Source organism: Atractosteus spatula, chromosome 9 (assembly GCF_055471065.1).
Source record: "Atractosteus spatula isolate fAtrSpa1 chromosome 9, fAtrSpa1.hap1, whole genome shotgun sequence".
Lineage (NCBI taxonomy): Eukaryota > Metazoa > Chordata > Actinopteri > Semionotiformes > Lepisosteidae > Atractosteus > Atractosteus spatula.
In genome coordinates, this window is record NC_142714.1 from 3,422,356 (window position 1) to 3,443,965 (window position 21,610).

The window sequence follows — 21,610 nt, forward strand, 5'->3', positions numbered from 1 at the left end:
CTTCTGAGTGAGCACGTAACTTCGGAACAGCAGGCGGCTGAAAAAGAGGTGACTGGGATAGACGCCGCAATTTTGTTAACTGTCAGAGTGGCAGAGCTTAGGCAGCCCACAAAGTAGCAGCCAGGGTGAAAGCATACGGATGCGTAGGTGCTGCCGAGCAGAAAGGTGAAATAGGGTCGTCTGTGAATCGGCCGGTCAGCCCTTCAGTGAGCATGATCCCCCTTGTCCTGTGCAGGCTGCCGTGACAGGTTTTGTTTCCTTGTTCATTTTAAGGAAAAGGTTGGAAAAGCCTCTGGCCATACTCGGACCCCCAGCTGGCCCAGAAACTCTTCCTACCAAGATGCCATTAACAAAATGGCAGACTGTGAGCTGCAAGAATACAATGTGTGCGCCGGAGTACAGTCCACATTACAGGTGTGGCATTTCAAATGGGTCTTTTTCTGTCCATGCTTTTTTAATGTTGCCTGTTGGTTTTGTTTCTGACTGTGTCATATGGATTCAGTTTTCAGCATATTGAAATAGTAACAGAGATTACGGGCGCTTTAATCCATAGGCTGCAGGATTTGCATGATTTTGATTGGTTTCACCTGAGCCGCAGGCTGAACAACACCAGACAATTTTTATGGAGAGGTAGCGAGTCCGGACTTAATGAATTAGCATACTTCATTAGCAAAGAGCTCTGGCTTATGCAACTTCTTAATAAATAAGTGACAACTACTTCAGTTTATAAGTTATCCGGTTTAAAAGAAGAAAATGCGAACGATTTTTGTTTTTTACCCTACTTTCGTTTTTCTTTAGTCTCGGTAGAAACTGAGACTAAAGAAAAATTGGGTTGTACTTTTTTGCACAGAATAAACCTGAATAAGTCATTGTGAAGCACCAAATAATATTTTCTTAAATATTCACGGATCCCTGGTTATAGGCTAAGCCTGCATTAACTGAATTGACTGTTGGAATTTCTGTTAAATGTAAGATTTATTTTAAATATAGATAAGCTCTTAACTTTATTTCTCTCTGTTTTAGGTTTTTATAACCAATTCCTCCAACGTTTTCCTCCTTGAACCAGCTAACGATGTAAAATTCTTATTGGAAGAGCATATCGATATGTGTAAACGTGTCCTCAATATTTATCGCAGTCTGGTCATGCATGAGACAATGGATCAGAAGACGTGGTACGTGACAAAGCAAACAAAAAAAAATGTACAAGCACGGTCAACATGACTGTGATGCTGATGTCACTGCAATAGATATACACTACACACACAGTACTTACACAGAAACAAAAGCTTTACTCTCCTGAATATGGATTCCCCTGTTCGTATCGTGAAGAACTTTCAGCAGCAGCTGGGCGAACAGAGGCTGGGAAAAGGATAGCACATTTCATTGGCTGAAAAAACACAAACGGATAAAGATGTATGCTTTTGTAATTGTAAGCACACATTCGTAACTAGGGCATTACATCTGTGTGTGTATTTTTCGGATGATAGCTTCTGGCCAGTGCGAAGTGTTGGCTGTGTGTCGGCACCTTTGCGCTTTCTCTCTGTTGCTCCATGTTGTGTTTGTATTCTTGACTGCATTAATGCTACAGTGTCTACTGCTAAGGGCCTGTGTTTTGTCTTGTGTGCTGTCATTGCTTTGTTTATTTGGATGAGCTGAGCTCTAGCTTTATAAGAGTGAGCTAGTGTGTCAGTCTTTTTTGTGTCACATACCCACATAGTGTAAATAAAGCCTTATGATTGTGTATTCTTGCCACTGTTCTGCCACAACTCTGGAGTTCAAGTTGATATTTTCATATGTACCGCTACCTCTCTACCAAGTATTTTCTGCTGGCACTGATATAAATCTCAAAAAACAAGTTTTTAAAGATCTGTTTTGGATGAAATCTTTCACAAGTCACTCCAAATGAAACTAGGTTATTGGAAAAGTGTTGTAAACGTAACAAGTAAACAAGTTTAAAATTATGTTATGGTGTACTGTTATCTTTCTCTGAATTGTTAACATAGCACAAATGAAGGTTTGGGTGTAATTGATGATATAGGCATATCCGGTTTCCTCCCACACTCCCAAAACATACTGCTAGGCTCGTTAGCTTCTGGGAAGATTGTCCTTAGGTGTGAGTGTGTCTGTTTGTGCCCTGCAGTGGAGTGGTGTCCCGTCCAGGGTGTATCCTGCCTTGTACCCTTGGCTTGCTGGGATGGGCTCTGGCTCCTCCTGCGGCACTGGTTAGAAAATGGATAGATAATGATGCAGGCAAGCATGTAGCTAGGCCCTCACCACATGTGGCTCATCCAGGTCCCTCCAGAACAGCCAGCTGCCTGGTCTTGCAGTGGAGTGTTTCTCAGAACAGGTGCTGCAAGTGATGATAGCAGCATGTTCTCTGTGTAAAGTTTTGGCTAGCCCTATCTACTGTACTGTGTACGATGGCATAATGTTTTCCCTCAGGTGTGAAGTCTTACTTTGTTTTGGGTCTCAGGGAGCAGATACTCTTGGTGCTACTCAGGGTGACGGAGTGTGTGATGAAGAGGCCACCTTCAGCTGTGCCACATGGGAAGAAATGCATGACACTCTCTGGAAGGCTGGCTGGGGCAATATTTCAGGTAGAATAAACACAAGCCTTCCACAATTATTATAGTAATAACAATAATGGTTATCAACTTCCTAGTGGCAAAAAAGTTGCTGGTCTCTGACTTAAACCATCTTCCCTGTGCTGCAGACCTTAATAGTGGCATGGATCAAAGGGAACCTGAATGTGTACATCTCTCGGGAGCTGTGGGATGACCTGCTGGCAGTGCTGTCCTCACTGACCTGCTGGGAGGAGCTGGTAACAGAATGGTCCCTCACCATGGAGACTCTAACGAAGGTACTGGCCAGAAACCTCTACAGCCTGGACCTTAATGACCTGCCCCTGGAAAAGCTGAGCGAGCAGAAGCTGAAGAAACACAAGGGCAAAGGTAGGAAGGATGGCCAGGCTTCTTTATCTTAGCAGATATCTTTTGTCCTAAATCTTGGAACGTGAAAACCTAGCATGAGCATTTTTCTGAGTTTTCACGATTCTCACATGTTCTGTACATACTTCTCACTGGGGACTAATAAAATAGGAAGAGCTTTAGGGACTTTCTTAAATAGCTTCTGTCCAATGTTGTTCGCTTTGTGCAGGTTGTATGTTTGATTGGATATGTTTGGCCTCTAGCTCGTGCCACAGCCGTGCAGTCGCATGGTTGATGGAGGAGAAATCGACCTGGGTTTGGGGTGCCGTCCTTCTCGTAGGAGTGGCAGAGATCCTGCATTCTGCTGTCCAGCTGCTATCATGCAGGAATCATCAGTGTTGTGTCTCTTTGTGCCCTAATCCCAAGGTGGAGCTCACGAGTCCCAGAAGTTGTCTGTGGACAGGTCCTTCTCCAAAGGCTGGAGCAGGGACCAGCCTGGTCAGGCCCCCATGAGACAGCGCAGTGCCACTACTGCTGGCTCTCCGGGGATTGAGAAAGCCAGGAGTATTGTTCGCCAGAAAACTGTTGGTGGGTATACCTACACATCGCTCTCCAACATCACACGCTTTTTTCTCACTGTAAATACTTGAGCTGCTACATTTGAAGTAAGCAGAATTATCATCTAGGGAAAAAACACACACTTCTTATTTTTATAAAGATTTTAAACTTCAGTTATGTACATCTCACAGATTTGGCACATTATTTGTACACTTCTAAAACGGGATTAAAAGCTGAAGGCTCTCAATTAATCCTGTGCTGTTGAACTAATATATTCAGTGTGATTGGGATCTGTGCAGTGACATTTGTATTCTCTTGTTTTGCACTGTAGTTTGTATATTCTTGCAGCGTATATTCCAGCAAACTTGTTTTGGTAACGGCAAGATAAAAAACACATTACGCTAGTTTTTCTTGCTTGTTTTTCAGAATTAAAATAATATTTTATGTATGCTATATATATAGTTTTTATTATGTAGGGAGTGCACTGTGCAGAATTTGAAGACGTTGTTCTTAATGCCTAAAAATTGCTCCATTCTACAATGCCTTTGACGAAGATGAGTTTCTCTTTTGCCCCTTGCTGTGCTGCCATCAGTCACTGCCAGCATGGGCAGGTCAAGATTCGAACTCTGCCATACAGCTTTTCCCCTCTTTCTTTGCTCCTTTATTCCTCACAGCTTTGCCTCGCTGTCACTATCTTTCTTTTCTTCCTTCCTTTTCTATACCTTCTGTTTTTCTTTTGTTTTACTCGAAGCCCTGCGAAGTCGGTCAACTGGCGATAGCATCCTGTCTTCAGCCTTTATACGCAGCGCTAAAAGTGCACCTGTCCTGATTCATCCTGTCCACCCTCTCCTGCCTGACTCTGTGCTCACTCCCCTAGCTGACGAGCTGTCAGGTAGAGCTGTCTCTGCTTGTTTTTGCACCCCTTTCTCACTGCAACTCCACTCTTGTCCTTTAGTTGCTGGGTTATATATATATATTTTTTTTTATGTTGCTTCTTAGATATTTTGAAGTGAAGTACAGCACCGTCATTGTTTTCTGTGTCCCCCGTGCTTTTGTTGTGTTTTGTTGCTTCTAGTTTTGAAGCAAATGTGCCATCATGTCAGCACTGGTCCTCTGCCAGTGTCCTCTGTGTTTATCTCGGGACGCCAAGCTCGGGTGCTGCCCACAGTAGATTTGGTCAGAACACCAGAGCTAACCAATGAAAAGGCGTATTACACTGTATCAGTTTGTGATTTAACTACCTTTTGCGGCTACTTTCCCTCTGACATCGATGGTGTTCTGTGTTGTGTTTGTAAGTCAGCAGCATGATTGGAAGAAATCTGCATACCTATCCTCTGCTCTTTCTGCTGCTTGGCACTTATAAACTCATCTCTACATCCTCATTGACTTGTTTTTTTTCTGAATAAGATCCTAGTTAAGTTTAGTGATCAAGGCGTTGGAATCTATTATTTTACCCACCTTGCTTGCTAATTCTCAGATTATTTTTTTTCCCTGACTTTCACTCCCAGGAGAATTCCACAGCCAGAATTATTACTTGCAGTATTACTTGTCTCCTACAGAATCAGTTCATATCTAAGGGAAATTGTTTTATAGTGGAAAGATTAGTGTATTACATAGAATATTACTGATGTATAATACCTAACTGATTTTGTGGGCGACAGGTGTTTCTGCAGAGTATTGTGTCTACATTTTTGTTTGTACACTCCACCTGATAACAAATTTGTTTTGTAGATCACAGACTAAATGTAAAACCTTTTCTGTCCAATTAATCTTAGATGTCCGTTTTCTGATATATGTGTGTGTGTATGTGTTAGCTGTCATCACACTGAACATTGTATTTCAAACTGCATGTTTAAAAGTAAGGCTCGTCTGATTGTTAGACTCCCTTTCACTGCTTTTATTGTGCTCCTTAGTAACTGTAAAGTAGGCCTTTCTGAAGCATGTTCTAGGCAATGTGTTGAACACATCACATCTGCTGTATATGTCACAAACTCTTGCTGTACTGACCATGAGGAATGACGTGCTTGTGTTGGATAGTGTCACGTATGTGCCATCACAGGTTGGCAGTGGTTTCCCCTACACTAACATGCGGCTGTTTCTGCTCAGATTTGGAGGACCCCCAGGTGGTTCCCCGTGCTCCGCGGATGCGGCACTACTCCCAGAGCGAAGAGACGCCCCCCTCAGAGGTGTTTGTGGCGTCCGGGGAAGAGCAGCCCTTGCCCAGGAGCAGCAGCACGTCAGACATCATGGAGCCCTTCATCGCAGAGCGGGTCAAAGGTGACGGTCCATCTCATGGTGCTCCTGGCTCGCAGAGTCCCCCAGAGGTCATCCCATGGTCTAGATCCGCTGCGGGCCACCCGATGGGTGCCAGCAGCAGGGTGTCCTCACTGGAAGTGGGGGATAGCATTTACGACCACCTGTGCCAGCTGGTAGGGCCTTCCGAACAGCCCCCGCCCGCCTTCCTGCCCAGCCAGTCTGTAGAGAGCGAGAGGGAGGAGGACTTGCTGTCATCTCTCAGGGAGTACCTGAAGCACAAGGGGGAAGGGGTCGGGACAGCTGAGGGAGAGAGCTGCGCCATTCTCGATGCTCTGAGCGAGGCGATGGAAGGCCAGGCTGCTCAGGCGCTGATAGACAGGTGGCAGTATGAAGACAGGACTCGCGTGTGCCATGAAGGAAGCGCTGGCTCCGCCGCCGACGAGGACACCGTAGGGCGTTCAGAGCAGGACCTGGTCGAGGGTCTAGAGTGCAGCAGTAAGGCAGATCAGTCAGGCTGGCAGACAAAAGAACTCTTTTCTCTCCAGGAGGATGGCCTGGACACAAGGGGTAGCCCCTGCCATGCAGAGAGGACCAATCACTTGCTTAGACAGGATGCCCTGGAGCTGGATATGGGCTCTGAGGTGGCCCCAGTAGGGAGAGGTAGGGGTGAGTCCGGCGCCAGCCCCAAGGAGAACCCATCACAGGAGCACTGCTCACAGACCCCCCGTGCTCTGAGCACCACGGCGGTCAGCAGGCAAACCTCCTCCACCGCAGCCTTCAAGCCCAGGCTCGTCCGAGGAGGAGGAGGAGGAAAGAAGCGGCACAGCGGGGTTCATGTCAGCTTCCGGCCCTCCACTGAGTCCGTTCAGTTCCACAACCCTTTAGAGACCAAGGAAGCCCCCTGGAAAGCCAGGCTCCGAAGGCTCAGCGGCTTCAGTGGAGGGAGCAGCAGTGGGACCCCGACTGGGGCAGCCGATCCCGCCAGGCCCGGTGCCCCCAAGTCCGGCGCTCCGGGATCTGCGAGCAGTGGCAGGGCAAAGGAAGCGGTAGGGGAGGCCCAGTTGGGGGATCAGGTGGACAAGGAAGGACCGACCGGCAGCTGGGAGAGTGGGAACCCGGTCAGGTCCAGGTCTCAGGAGTCAGGCCATCACGCGCAGCAGGGGTCCCTGGGTGGTGTCTATAAATCTGTCGTACATGCTCTCTCCAAGCCGAAGGCACACGTCTCCCCACAGCGGCAGAGCAAAGTGCCAGCCGAGGCGCCACTGAGGGATCTGTACACTCATGTAATGGGCTATTTTGGAAGGAAAGCAACAGGTGAGCACTGAACGGTGTGCTGAGCATAAATCGAAGACAAAGCGCCTGTTCCTTTTTTTTTTATTACTTTCGTTTCATTTTTGCTGGATGCAGATTTTTTTGAAAGAGCTTCCCCCACCCTGAGTTTGAAGCGCAATCAAAAAAAAAAATAAAGTCAAAGAAACCCCAGGAAGCCCTCCAGCTTTGTGGGATATAATCCTTGCTTTCCCTTCTGTTTGGATGCTGCATGCAGCCTTTGATCAGCTCACATCTCCTTCCTCGCCTTCTCTCACCCCCAGTCCAAATCATTGTATCATAAAAGCCCACAGCATCGTACTGCTGACATAGCTGTACACCCAGTCACCATTTATAGAACAGGTGAAGGACATTGTTAGACTTCAAATCAAGCCAATCTGAAGCAGCGTGATAGCAAAGATGTCCGAGTCAGTCATCTTTCCTAAGTTGACTGCTCAGGGGTTCATTGGAGGTTGAGCTTATAACTGGTACTACCCAATAGGTATTGTAATCATTCTGTATGTTTGCCACAGTCTTCAGAAGTTTAAGCACTGTAGATGAAGCTGAGAAGTGTATTGTGAACATTTTCATCGGGTGCATATCCTGTGTTGTGTTTGCACTTAAGTACCTGTCTCTTTCTACAGTGTTATACTCTTGTCTAACTCAAATTAAACTAATCAGCACAATACTTTCAATTATAACTATTACCTGTTGCCACAAAAAAAGGATACATTTAAAAATACATTTAAATATACATTTTATACATTTAAAACTGTGGGAATATGACCTAGGTATGCTTTATATTTCCAAAGTTCGCGTTCCCCTGTTTTGTTATCTAGTACCAGTAGAGGGCAGTGTTTACTATTATACTGTACAGTACTTTCTTGAACCAGCAGAAGGTTGTATTTGCTATTATACAGCAGATTCTTGAACAAGTAGTAGGCTGTATTTGCGATCATAGTTTAGCGTGGGGGAAAACAAACGCCTTCATTTAAGCTGAAGCAGAACATTGATCTTGTATATATTCCAGAATTTTATTATGGAAAATTAATAAATACAGAAAGTGTGTTTTTAAGAACCAACGTTTCTAACATATTTTCTGTTGGTCTTTAAGGTCTATCATGAGAGACCAGTGATCAATATGATGCACAGTGGTTTATTCACTCCATTAGTGAAGTCATATTTGAACCTGTTTTGAGAATTAAAAGGCCAATTGTGTCATTTTGGGGAGAACAAAAGGTTGGAAACAACTTTTTGGCTAGTCTGGGAATTCTCATTATAGCTTTCCGAAGGCCACAGTGGGATGTAGAAGTCACACAAAATGTTCTGTCCTCTGACACACAAAATGCTTCTGCAGTAGTTGAACTAAGATGAAATATCTGAACACTGGCTGTGTAGGAGGAGAAGGTGGAAATAGCTTTGAGATTGTGAGTCTGTGTGCTTCTCTTCTCATAGTATAAACAAGGAGAATGTATTCAGGCTGTACAACTTTAACACTTGCTTTGGAATAGATTTCTATTTTCTCCGTGATCTCTTAACATCGCTCACATTCCTTCTACTGTGCAGTGTACAAGTTTACTAATTCTAACTCTTACTCTCTTCTTGCCCTGGAGAAAGCCAGGTATTTTGTCTTTTTGGGACTGCATGTCTTGTGAGTAGCTCCTGCATTGCTTTCTGATTATAATGAGTTGGATGTCGCCTTTTTATACATTTTACATGTGTTTTAGTGACCGGTTTTTCTACATAATACTCTCCTGATATTTTGGTCACTACACCACTAGTTTCAGCAGACTTCCAGTGTGTCTGACTGGTAGGGGCAGATTTATTCAAGTAGTGAGAATCTGATTGAACAGTTGGAAGATAGTTCTTTAGCAAAAAGCCATGGTTTTCTTAATTTCTTTATAAAGCAATGCTTTTATTTTTTCCTAGGCTCTGTGATAATCTGTGTTAGGAGATGTGACTACAAAGTTTATTTAAGTATTTATAAATCAGTCTGTATAATTTAGCTGTGAAGGCATAAGTAAAATAATTTTTCTGAAGACCCAAAAGTAACAAAAAGATACTGGCTTGAATCAGGTAGATAAGTTAACATATGCATAATTTATATATAATTGTCTGTCTGTATATAAATCTTTCAAATGAAAAAAGGTGGTCACATTAAACACCTTGTCTTCAGTGTCCAGGTCAGTTTCATCTAAGATTATGCTGTATATTTTGCCACCCAATCAACAGCCTTCAACTGTTATTTTATGGAACATAGGTCTTTGCTGAGGTGTGGAAGTCTGCTGGAACAAAGCTGAAGCCTCAAGGTAGCAGCCCAGCCCAACAGGAATTCTGTTCATCCATGAGGGAATTCCAGAGCAGGGCAGAGAGAGTTAGTGTCCAGTGGTGTACACCAGTTAGGACAGATGGCTGATGAATGACCTCGGTAGCAAACCTTTCCTTCTCTGCGACAGGCCCGTAATGCTCTGTTAATTCTTTATGTGACTTTAGCCAATAAAGAGGACCTGAGCCAAAAGATCCGCCCGATTTCTACTGACGTTGGTAACAGCAACCCCAACATCAGCGACCTGATGGATGAGTTCATTCAAGAGAGGCTGCGAGCCAGAAGCACATCTGTGAGTGGCGTGTCTCTCGTTCTGTCTGTTTTTATTGCTACTAGTAAATGTTAGTGCTGCCAAATGAGCATATCTGGATTTTTTTCTTTGTTGTTTTAGAGATTCTTCACCATTTGGAGAGGTAATATGTGGGGTTAAATTCTTCGCACAGTGCTTTATCGTGTAGTTGTAATTGAAAGAATTAAACAAAAAGTATTCTGAGGGAGCAAAGAGAAGCTCATGGCCTCTCTTTTAAAGGAATTAAATTAAAGGAAGACAATGTCCACTTCGTCAATAAAGTACATTCTTTTGATTACTGTTAGTACTGATTACTTACTGCTGCGTTAGGACTGTGCTCTGTGTCTCTGTCATACTCCTAACCAGGTTGCTGAATTTCAGCACAGAACCGGCTGTGGGAGAGGGTAAAGATTGCTCCCTACGTTATGTTTAAAGGTTTATTTTTTGTGCTTTTCAAGTTTGCTGTAATTGACTGTTCTCCAGGAATAGTAACTCAGTTCACAACACTCTCCAAGGTGCATGGGGGCTGGACTGCAGGGTGCTGTCTGAAATGGAGATTTTCACAGATTTGAGCATCGTACCCTCTGAAATGGGTTTGGAGATGGCAAGGCTACCAGAGTACACCTTTTTTAGTACCTGTTCACCCTCCATGTGAGCAGTTCCCACTGGACCTGGAATATCTGTCATCTCATGAGTGCCACTAGACAGGGTGTAGTGTACAGTGGAACAGGATAGTTATTTCTGTAATTAAAAAGAAATGTAAAGTGTATCAACAACAGTTGAAAATAGCTACTCCATACGGTCTGTATTTTTTTTTTATTTTCCACAATATTGTTATTTCAGTTCCAATTGTGAACTTTACATCAATTTGTCCAATTAAGAAGTGACTTAACACATACCAACACATATATGGTGAGCCTGGTGTCTGGTAGAGTATTTGCTACTAAGACAAAGTTCTGCTTTGGTCGCGGGTGATGTTTTTCCCTGCGTTGTGTCCATTCCGCCCTCATCCCTGACGAAAGGATTGGTAACGTGAGATGTGGGCGGGAGTGTGGGAGTGAAGCAGCTGTGTGGAAAATTAAGATCCCACTTCCACGCTCTGACCCCTGCAGTAACGGGACTTGGACGTCACCGCCATTTAGACGAAACGGGTGCTGCTCTGGTTTGCCGTTGATAATGCTTTCCAAGTCAGAAACCCATGAGCTGTGTGTGAGGAGGGTTCACAGCTTGCTTCTTTAATGTTTGCCTACTTTCCTGCCAGAGAACATGGAAACAGTTCAGTTAACAATTTTATTTTCAGTGCACTAAGAGCTACTCAAGTTGTACTTGGTGTACTGTCTCACAAGGCTGGCGAACCTGAGTGCAGGCCTATCTTCGGTTGTTAGTTACGAGCAGTGAGTAGACCAAGCCAGTGCTCAGTTTAGGCCTCTGTGTGGTCCCGGAAGACTGATGGCAGGGTTGTCCTTGATGTCCAAGGGTGTCACAAGGAGAGGCAGCAGCCCTGGAAGCCTTGAGGTTCCCAAGGACCTTCCTGACCTCCTGAACCGCCAGAATCCCATGCGCCCTATCGATGACCCCGGCGTGCCCTCGGAGTGGACCTCCCCCGCCAGCGCCGGCAGCAGTGACCTCATCAGCTCCGACAGCCACTCCGACTCCTTCAACGCCTTCCAGTGCGACAGCCGCAAGTTTGAAAGTAAGGCCAGTTGCAGGAGGCGCCGCACGTTCCAGCACACTCGCGGGCTGCAGGCCCCGGTTGTGCCAGGCTGCCGCTGCGCATGAATACTTTACTTCAGAGATCGAGTAACAGAGACGGCATCGCAGGTGCTGCTTTTAGTGACTTCTTAAAAGGCGCAGTGCCCACTGGGCCACAGCTTGGGGTCAGAGCTTTAAAAAGTTCCTGAAATCTGTAACTTGGACCAATGAAACAGTCGTTTCAAAAATATTTTTTTTTTTTTCCCCCGGAACAAATTCGAGTCTTACTTTAAAAATCCAGTCTTCTACCCATGGCTTGCTAAATACAGTGTTATCAAATTAACCACAAGCCACAAATCTTTTTTCTATGCTGAAACTCACAAACGACATTTGAACGTGTTGGTTAATCCTCAGGTCAGATCTGAGGACTGGGAGGATTGTTTGCTGTTGGATTTTAATTGCGATTCTCGTGTGCAGACTTCAGTTTGGGACCTGATGTTTCTGCTGCGGGGTCTCTGGAGCATGATGGATTACAGCTGCGACACCAGACGGCAGAGGAGCAGGAGCTGGCCAGCCTGACCACCCTGCACATCGATTCAGAGACCAGCAGCCTGAGCCAGCAGCCCCTGTCGGCAGACACAGTCACTATCACTGGTGAGTGGCTGGCCTTGGCCTAGGACTCGCATCATTCCTGTGGGCCTGGCTGTTTTTCATGCTGTACAAAAGCATATGAAATTAAAGCATGTTGTATCTGGTAGAGGTGGGCGGGCATCTCCAAAATAGATATTTACTTTTTTTTTGTAATGTGTTCTAATTGTAAGTTTAATCCGTTACTAGACTTTAAAAAAGACCTGAGTGCAGCCTGTTTCACATTTGTTAAATTGTAATGTTTCTCACCTCTTTAGTCTGCCATTGATTATCCAGGCTCGATGTATTCTTGCCACCAGTGTGTTAGGGCGCTCAGTGTCTTGCTTGCTGGGTGTGGTTCCCCCAGGGTCTGAAAGTGCCTCCCCACTGCACTCCCCCACTGGCTCCCGGTCCCAGACACCCTCCCCTGCCACGCTCAACGCCGACCACATGGAGCACAAGGACCTGCAGCTGGACGAGAAGCTCCACCACTCCGTCCTGCAGACTCCCGATGACCTAGGTATCCTTCAGACTAACGGGCAGAGCTCTGATTCAGCCAAGACAGCTACAAAAAGAGATAAGTGATAGGTTTATTCCATGCTGAAAAGAGACGAAAGAAAACGCAACGTTTTGGCTGTGGAACCTTCTTTGGGTGTGAGGCTTCACAGCCAAAAGCGTTGTGTTTTCTTTCTTCTCTTTTCAGCATGGAATAAACCTTTCCTTGTTCCTTTGCAGCCTACACATGCTGATGCAGCTATCCACCTGAACTACTAACCAAAGAGATACTGTATATACGCAGAAAATTCATTATTTAGTTGCTGGGGATGAGTTATTCTTGTCACTCGTTGCTGTTGCTGAAATATTTATGCATTTTCCAAAAGTTTTTCAAAACAGATGCTCATTAATCATTTTATATCAGTGCTGTCCTACTGAAAATAAATTCTCTCAAAAGAAGAGCTGGGAAGCATTTGAAGATTTTCTGCTCTTTCAATAGAGGATTTCCGCATTTTTGTCGAAACAGTAGAGATCTGTAATTTAGTCAGGTTTTAAATCGCAACTCTGATGTAATAATCTTTCCTTCTCCCTCTGCTCCTAGAAACCAGCGAGTTCCCAACAGAGGACTGCAGTGTGATGGCGGGAGGGAGTTTGACTGGCTGGCACGCCGATGTTGCCACGGTGATGTGGAGGCGAATGCTGGGAATTCTGGGGGACGTCAATTCCATCAAGGATCCAGAAATCCATGCTCAGGTCTTTGACTACCTCTGTGAGCTGTGGCAGAACCTGGCCAAGGTAACTGCCTGTGTGTGACCTAGCCTTTCACCTTGCTCCATGACAGACATTGCAGTCGAGCCGGTAATTGCTTCTGTTTGTGCTCCTTTGTGTTGAAAACTATAGATCCGAGACAATCTGGGTATATCACTAGACAACCAGACATCGCCGCCTCCTCCAGTCCTCATACCACCGCTGCGCATCCTGACTCCTTGGCTGTTTAAAGTAAGTGCCTCTGTTCTGCCCCATCATGACTGTGTGAGTACTCTTGTGCAGCGGATAACCTTCTGAAATGGAAGTGGATGGGTCTTTCTGGTGGCCATTCGAAAACATTTGGTCTGAGTGAAGGTTTATTTTAGGACCAGTCTTTGTCATTTTTCTCAGCCTGGAAAATTTAATTGAGCACCAATCGGACGAATTTGAAGTCTGCTGTTGTACCTCGGAGGAAGTAGCATCCTGTTCGTCAGCTGACAAGTCAGTCTGCAGTCCAGTTGAGATTAGTAAGAGTTACTGATACCAAGTTCCCCCTGTAGTCGTCCCCACAAATAAGTTATTGAAAGCATCGGGTTAGTTGATTTGAGGAATGATTGCGTTGTGTTGTTTTGGTATTGAGATAACCTTTGTGCCTAACGCTGTGATCCCTAGGCTACAATGCTGACGGAGAGGTACAAGCAAGGGAAGCTTCATGCCTACAAGCTGATTTGTAAAATCATGAAAAGGCGACAGGACGTGTCGCCTAACTGTGATTTCCTGACACACTTCTACAACATCATGCACTGCGGGCTGCTGCACGTCGACCAGGTGATGTTCGCATATTTAAAATTTTAAAGTTCAGTGGCTTCTGTGCAGAGATGTTTGTTTTGGGAAGAATTCGGATTGTTCAGTGAGCACTCCTCGCACATCCGTGGTAAACCTGTGAAGGTGATTTTGGTGGAAGGCTTGTATGTTGCACTTCCACTTAAAAGCACATGGCTGAAGCACAGAAAAACACATTTCTGTGGTTCAGCCTTGACGTTCTTTTTCGGTGGGAGTGATTTTTGCCTTTTTTCCTTTAGGACATTGTGAACACAATCATCAAGCATTGCTCTCCTCGCTTCTTTTCCATTGGCTTGCCTGGAGCTACCATGCTGATACTGGATTTCATCGTTGCAGCAAGCAGAGTGACCACCTCATCGTCTTTGAATGTAAGAGCCAGAGCCGCCCCGTGCAGTGTTTTCCACCATTCTGATCTCAGCTTGCACACGGCAGTTTCCATTTAAATTGCATCTGAAATCCGCACCTTGAAGTCGTCGACCGATGTGAAATAATCTAGAAAATGTGCTGATCTAGAAGTAGGGATAGCAGGAATGGGTCCCCCTGGTATTTACCTCCTTTTAGTGATTTATTTAATGTAATGAATATCAAAACAAAATATGTTTCAATATTGTGAGCTGCGTCAGCATGCAGGCTGCCAAGGAACAAGTGTATTGTAGGTTTAGCACACGATGGAAAATAGAAAGAAAAAACAGCATTGTGGCTGTTGAGCCCTCTTTAGGTGCTGACGGGATTGAAGGCTGAAATATTACTTCTACACTGAAAAGTAAAAAGAAAAAAAAAACTCTACTTGTACCTTAAAACAGAATATTATGTCTTGCTGACTGGATGCTTTCAGCCTAATAGTAGGCAGCATGAGAGAGCCGCTGCAGCCTCTGTCCTGCTGGTGGTTCTGTGAATGGTGGAGACAGATGTCTTTCCTTCAGGCTCCCCGACTGGAAGCCCAGATCCTCCTGGGCTCGCTGGTCTGCTTGCCCAACTTGTACGAGGAGCTGCCAGCTCTTCACCCAACCACGGCGGATGTGGTGATGACCAAGTTCAGAGATGTCAAGGTGAGGCTGAGAAAACTGGCCTTCGTGAAGACTGACTCGGGTAATTTGCGTGACCTTTGAGCGCGGTTCCCTGTTAATCCCTTTCCTTGAAAGGCATGGGTTGTTTTTATGAAGTTTGTTTTTTTTCCACTCCATGTTTAATCAGCTTCTTAGGTGGCAGTGTCCAGATGAAACAACGTTATATTTTTGTGAAATGCATCGCAAAATAATTCTTAGTATAAATACCAAAAATGGGTCAAAGACCTGTTAGTCCTTTTGGAATTTTTAAACACCACTGTTGAATGCGGTTTTTCCACTTCCCTGTTAAAGCTGTGAGCGAGCTCTGAAATGTTATCACTATTAATGGATTATCAGGCATTCTGGCCTCGGCACTAAAAAGGAAATCGCTGCTGTTGTTAAGAAGAAACTAATGCCATGCATGAGAGTGTTTTCTGTTTTAAAGGAGAAATTTACTTTGAGGCATTTCATAACAAACACATTGCTGTGCATGATAAGAAGCAATTTAGTGCTACCAGAGGGAATTTTAAATTGGTTTCCTCTCCTTTGTCCAGCATTGTCCATATATTGACTAAATGAAGACTGAAAACACAATTTTTTAAATAAAAAATATTAACACTTTCATGCCAAAAGCATTTATTCTACCATTCTGTAAAGCATTGTATTGAAAACACTTTTAACATGGAGCACACCCAGCATGACCTTGATAACGCATAACTGGAAGTTGACCAATGTTTATCCTGATATTTGGATTTTTGGGGAGTGTTCAACCAGAAGTGGGCCGGTGATTGGTCAATATTTGTTTTAATAAAGTACCACCACAATTCTTATCTTCACGCATCAACTTTTAAACAAATTATTGTATTGCATCTGAATTGGTGGGAAATGTGCCTTTTAGAGATCATATCAGTCCAATAGTCCTGTTGTGTCCAGTTGGCCCAGATAAATCAATATTGCTCAGTCTGTAGTACAAACCAAATATTTCTGTCAGAATCTGACAATGAATGAATGTGGGAACAATTGAACTGGTTGTAAAAATGATTAAAGGAGAGGAGGAATATAAGCTCAATAGCCAATAAAATAAAACTTGAATAAAACTAAATCTTGAAAGCAGATTTAAAGCATTTTCTTAAAGCCATACGACATTAGTATTTCTGAAACAGCAGGATTGTTCTTTTCTTCTCATAGTGGCATAGAGAATGAATCTGATTTTAGTCTCGGGCACTTGTTGTGTTTATCGTATGTGTTGGATGTGTTTATGGAAGGCGCAGTACATTGAGATTTCCAGCTGTCGGTCTCCACATGGCCGTAAGGCTTTGTGTTATCATTTGGATGGTGTTCATGACCTTGTGAGCAAAAACGTCTTTTGTCTTCTGGAAAAAAAAACTGTGTTTATGGCATGTACATAATGGGTTATTGTGTAGGAAACGTCCCCATGGATTGTGTTGAGGAATGACAAATCAATTTAAAAAACAAAAGCTAATTGGTTCTCTTGTGTGTCTCAGATGACAACACTGGCTGTAGTCCCCATCATTCGGAAACAGCTGATTCGGCTTGTAGTGTTCGCTGAGGGAAAGCTCACCCCTCTGTTACAGCTCTCTAACTGCGCAGGCACCTGGGACGGTCAGAGAGAAACTCTCTGGGTGACCTCTGTCCTGGGCTTTGTCAGTCAGTCTATTACACCCATTAGCTACTGGCTAGTCTGGGCGACAGTCATCAGCCACCAGTCCTTCTCACTCACAAAGGTGAAGTGTTTGGGTGACATTGTAAATTCTATTTAAAAGTGAGGTCATTGGAAGTTACAAGCTATGCATTAATCTGAAATGATAACGCAACTGGTGTGTATCCAGCATGCACAGGACCTTGCTTGACCGAAAGCAATTTGTTTCTCCCTCCCTCGGCTTTGTTACGACTGTTAGATCTGTTTTCCTCTTCTGGTCCTTGGATTTTTGTATGAATTGAGTGTTGTAATATTTGACCTGTTCATGTTTTCTTTCTTCACTGACTTTAAGGAGCACATCATTAAACACATACTCAGCTCAGCCCGGGAAGAGCCATCTGCCCCAGCAAGGTACAGTGTATTGTTTGACTTTATTATGTCTTTTATTTAAAGGTTATAACATCATTATAATATAATATATCCTTTCAGATATACTTGTTGTCATAATTTGTGTGCTTGGAGTTTTCCTGGGAGGGGAGGGGTTGTCTGCACATCATGGTTCACAGCAGATCAATGTTTAGTCATGTGTCTGGTCATCCAGACGGATTAGTAAAGTGTCATTTTAAGTAATCCACTGCCAATCCGGAGCAAAGGCGTTCAGAAGATTATGGGATTAAACGTTCTGTCTTTTGTTTACAGATTAGTGAAAAGGTGCTAGTTTTGGCAGCAGCACCACAGTGGAAAACACTCGCCATGTAAGGGCAGTCTAATCAGGGTTTGTGTGTTTTGATGACATTCAGCATACGCTTTTATTACTCTTACCTTGTCAACTGGCCCTGGAGGTCAGCAAGTGGGATCCTGTAAGCAATAAAAGAGATGTGATCCTAGATGGATGTTTTTGGTGAGAGCTCTGATAGCGTGTCTCATTCTTTTGCTTACCTCTCTGTTAATTACATATTGGGCTTTTCAGCTTCTGTCCGCCAAAAAATTTCTACAGGCTATGAAATCATCTCAAGTCAATCAGAGGGAGAGTTAGTTGCAGGTTCTGTGTACTTTATAAAAAAAACTACTTTACAGAATACTCCTCATGTGTGCCAGCTAGCTGACTTGAATTTGCCAACGTATGTAGAGGCTCTCAGGAGAGGAACACGTCAACAGACAGGCAAGGAAGGCTGAAATGACTGGCTATCAGTTATCTTTGTCTCTGTTTCTACACTGTTTTCAGAAAATCACATACTAACCCCGTATTTTTGTTATTAGAACAGACGTGCCACCAAGTTATTTTTTATGTACTGGCTATTTTTGCGTCTCTTTGCATTTGTTTATTTATGTTAAAGTTTAACTATTTAGGTTATCCGGAAAGAAGCTTTATGCGTTCTTAAGCAGTGGTGCTGACTGTCTTCAGTGGCCACTGAATCTTGTCTCATCCCCATCTCGTGTATCACGAGCTGCGTCTGTTTTCCAGGTGTGTTGCTCTTTGCAGCTTGGGCATTTGGCTGTGTGAAGAACTGATGCACAACACACGCCACCCTCAAATCAAAGAGGCTTTGAATGTCATCTGTGTCACTTTGAAGGTATCGGCATTTACACTTCGTCTGGGAAAGCCCTTTGATGAACAGGGTTCACAAAGACATGGCACAATTCTTTCCTCAGAATTGTAGAAATAGAACTTTTCATGTTAAACTTCTGCTTTTTGTCAAATCTGCTGCGAGCTTGTTTGGCTCAGAGGAATACTGTTGATCAGTGTTCAAGAGAGAAGAAGATTATGGCCCCTCTGCTAAATCTGGACTGTCAACATATTTGGCTTCCTAATACAATGGACAGAAGGCTAATCCACTGAAGAATGTGCTATACAGACTTCAAGGAATTATATCTCTTTTTGTCTCAAATTATGGCACAGTGCTGCTTTAAGCAGATCTCTGACCGCCATGTTGTTATTTTAAATTATTAGCCAAGGGTGAGAAACACTTTTTAAAACAGCTTATTAAAGAAAGTTTTAGAAAAAAGCCACGGAGAGATGAATTATTAAGTTGTAGCAGAGCAGAAACTGACATATTACATCTCCAAGCAACACATTGAAAATTAATGCTTGGGACCATTCCAGTTTTTGGAATTAGTTTTCTGAAAGCTTCGTCTTTCCTTAATCCTGTTACAGTTCAAGACAACTATGAGTTGCTGTTTTAGCACATATTCTGTCATCACATACACAGTATGCCTGTTTTACATGTTGTTTTTCTTTCTCTTTCTTTTCAGTTTCCAAATAAAACTGTTGCACAAGTGGCATCAGATATACTGCACTTGCTCATAAATTATGTGGATAATCTTCAGGGTTTCCCAGCTCATTCTCCCAAGAAGATAGTAGAGGTAAGTGCACTTCTGCTGTGGGGAAAGGTCAAAGGCTATCCTTTATTATTAGTAGCTGGTCGGTGTGCCATTGTGTTATTCAGAAGTGTGGACTGGAGGCAGTATTAGTGTGATTTTCTGTATGTGTTTAGGATGAATGGCCCTCTGCTAGCCTGTTATCAAGACTGAAATTGTATTCTGTCATTGCAGATCCTTATAGCAACCATCACTTACCTGCTTCCTTCAACAGAATCATCCCCTCACGAGGCTGATAAGAGGGTAAGTGAATTTCACACTCCATATGTGACGGTGTTGTTTAAGCTTCTTAATATCATTCTAGTTAAACCAAAAGACATTTTAGTTCACATATTAAATCTGTTGATACAATGAAGTTTTTAAACCTCTCAATCATCATTGTTAGGCACAGTGTGAATCTTTTTGTGTTCGTTTAGTTGAAGAGAATGGTACATGTGATATTTTAGGAAAAGTTTAAATCCTTATACAGATTTTTCTACCTTTCTTAGGAAGGTTACATGCAGTAAACATTCACTATGCAGAACAAACTATGCATTTCATAGCATATGATCTTCCCTAAAATGAAACGCAAGTCATCTGTTCACTGTCTCGTTTATACATGTGCCTTTGCTAGGGTTCTGAATTGGAACATTATTGTTCTTGCAGTTGGTAGTGTCCCTCCTGCTGTGCCTGTTGGACTGGGTTATGGCCTTACCCCCAAAGACCCTACTGCAGCCAGTGCAAGTTGGTGGACCAGATAAGGATAAAGCTGAAAAATCTGTCCTCAGCTGCATCTACAAGGTGATGAGTGTTCTGTAGGCAAATATGCATTTGGGCTAAAAAATCATGCCAGTTTGAGAACATGTGAGTTAAAGTACTATACCTCTATTAGCTACAGTATATCGAAGTGGATGTTGACCTCGCTCGGATCATACAAATGCTGTGACTGTCTTAAGGTAATTTTTTGAACATGCAAGTACACCTTTGAAGTGTATTGCACCCAGACTTGTAATCGTTCGATCCTAATCTAGCCTTCAGAAGACCACGGCAGTCTTGGTGAGAGTGTACTGTAATTGGGCTTATCTCTCTCTCTTTTGTGTATAAGAGGTTCTCTTATACTAGTTTCCTTATTTTTGTAGCTTAGGCTTGAGAGGGTGTCGGCACCATTTTCAGACACATGTGCTGTTTTGCTGGATTTTGAGGAATCCATGTAGCCTTAGCTTTTTGACTTTAACACCTTAACACCTTATAGCTTAAGTCTTATTTAATTCAAATAATTCTGATTTAATAATTTCACCAGTTTAAATTGGTGATTCATTTAGGTGTACTCTTGTCTGCTGTTTAGTTGTCTTCATTGTGCGAAGGGGTTAGTTCTGATTCTACTTGTTATTTCTCTATGGGCCTTATTGAAGCAGGTTCACACTTAGCTAGCATGCAGTAGAGTCACTGGAGTATACACAGCAGTCATTTAAAACACCTATTACAGCACTCGCCACAGCTGCAGCCTTGATTGTCTTTGTTAACACTTGAGCTCCTGGCTGGTGTCGCACTGCCATTAAAGTTAAAGTTGACATTTAGCCGTTTGGAGGATAGGGAAGGAATGAAAAAAAGACATATATACAGTCTCATTTAAAAAGGAGATGAAAGATGAAATATCCCGCATTTTCCCCCAGTCGTGACACATGTCACAAGTGGCACAGTTGTGCTTTCTTTTATTAAATTCCCTGTTCTCCCCTGTCCTGTAGGTGCTTCATGGGTGTGTATACGGAGCGCAGAATTTCACCAACCCCAGGTATTCTCCCATTAACCTGTCTGATCTGACCAGCGCTGATTACGACCCTTTCCTTCACCTGGAGAGCCTGAAGGAGCCCGAGCCCCTGCACTCCCCGGACTCGGAGAGATCTTCAAAGCTGCAGCCAGTCACCGAAGGTAGGCCCGCCCGGCCCGGCGTCTCCGTCTCCTCCCGGTTCCTCTGTGGAGGCTCGAAGGGATGGCGTTCTTCACCGCAGGTCTCCATGGCAACTCCCCCGCAGCCCCCACCCCGATATTCTCAAAAACGTGGAGTGTTCTTCTGTCGCGGTCCTCTCAAGCTGACCAGAAAGACCGATTTGAGCTCATTTCAATAATAGGGAGGGAAATGTTTTTGTGGGATATATGAGCCTTGATGCATTGCCCAAATGAGAGGCAATAAAGTAATAAAGTGAGAGGAGTTTTGTCAGTATAACATAGTGATGCGGGCAGTAAATGATCACCGATGGGACAATTTTAGGTGATGAAGGTGCTGAGCACATGTATTTTAATAACCCTCAGCCTCTCTCTCAGCCTGCGAAGTAATTGTGAACGTGTTCTTCAGTGTTCGTTGTTTCAGTAACGCCATGGAGGAGACGGAGTCGAGCTGTGGTCATTGTTGAGATACAAAGGATCTGCCACAGATCTCAACGGGAGGAGCAGGTGGGGGGTGGGTGGACACTAGCCTGC

The 21,610-nt window shown here is 43.8% G+C and overlaps 1 protein-coding gene across 6 annotated transcripts in view; it reads left to right on the forward strand.

Moving 5' to 3' along the window:
- ralgapa1 (Ral GTPase activating protein catalytic subunit alpha 1) overlaps positions 1 to 21,610 on the forward strand; it is a 66,806-nt gene that overhangs the window by 14,800 nt on the left and 30,396 nt on the right. For 4 of the 6 annotated variants that reach the window (XM_088925038.1, XM_088925036.1, XM_088925039.1 and 1 more), the window contains exons 12-32: positions 274 to 414; positions 1,024 to 1,172; positions 2,474 to 2,597; positions 2,714 to 2,951; positions 3,354 to 3,515; positions 5,592 to 7,055; positions 9,543 to 9,667; positions 11,141 to 11,357; positions 11,834 to 12,010; positions 12,351 to 12,503; positions 13,080 to 13,273; positions 13,379 to 13,477; positions 13,898 to 14,053; positions 14,308 to 14,436; positions 14,992 to 15,117; positions 17,127 to 17,185; positions 18,240 to 18,348; positions 19,028 to 19,138; positions 19,328 to 19,396; positions 19,799 to 19,933; positions 20,878 to 21,061. In XM_088925038.1, the coding sequence (XP_088781164.1) occupies positions 274 to 414; positions 1,024 to 1,172; positions 2,474 to 2,597; positions 2,714 to 2,951; positions 3,354 to 3,515; positions 5,592 to 7,055; positions 9,543 to 9,667; positions 11,141 to 11,357; positions 11,834 to 12,010; positions 12,351 to 12,503; positions 13,080 to 13,273; positions 13,379 to 13,477; positions 13,898 to 14,053; positions 14,308 to 14,436; positions 14,992 to 15,117; positions 17,127 to 17,185; positions 18,240 to 18,348; positions 19,028 to 19,138; positions 19,328 to 19,396; positions 19,799 to 19,933; positions 20,878 to 21,061 (4,321 nt within the window). The remainder of the gene's footprint in view (positions 1 to 273; positions 415 to 1,023; positions 1,173 to 2,473; positions 2,598 to 2,713; positions 2,952 to 3,353; positions 3,516 to 5,591; positions 7,056 to 9,542; positions 9,668 to 11,140; positions 11,358 to 11,833; positions 12,011 to 12,350; positions 12,504 to 13,079; positions 13,274 to 13,378; positions 13,478 to 13,897; positions 14,054 to 14,307; positions 14,437 to 14,991; positions 15,118 to 17,126; positions 17,186 to 18,239; positions 18,349 to 19,027; positions 19,139 to 19,327; positions 19,397 to 19,798; positions 19,934 to 20,877; positions 21,062 to 21,610) is intronic. The other 2 variants (XM_088925040.1, XM_088925041.1) reach the window with 1 other exon arrangement.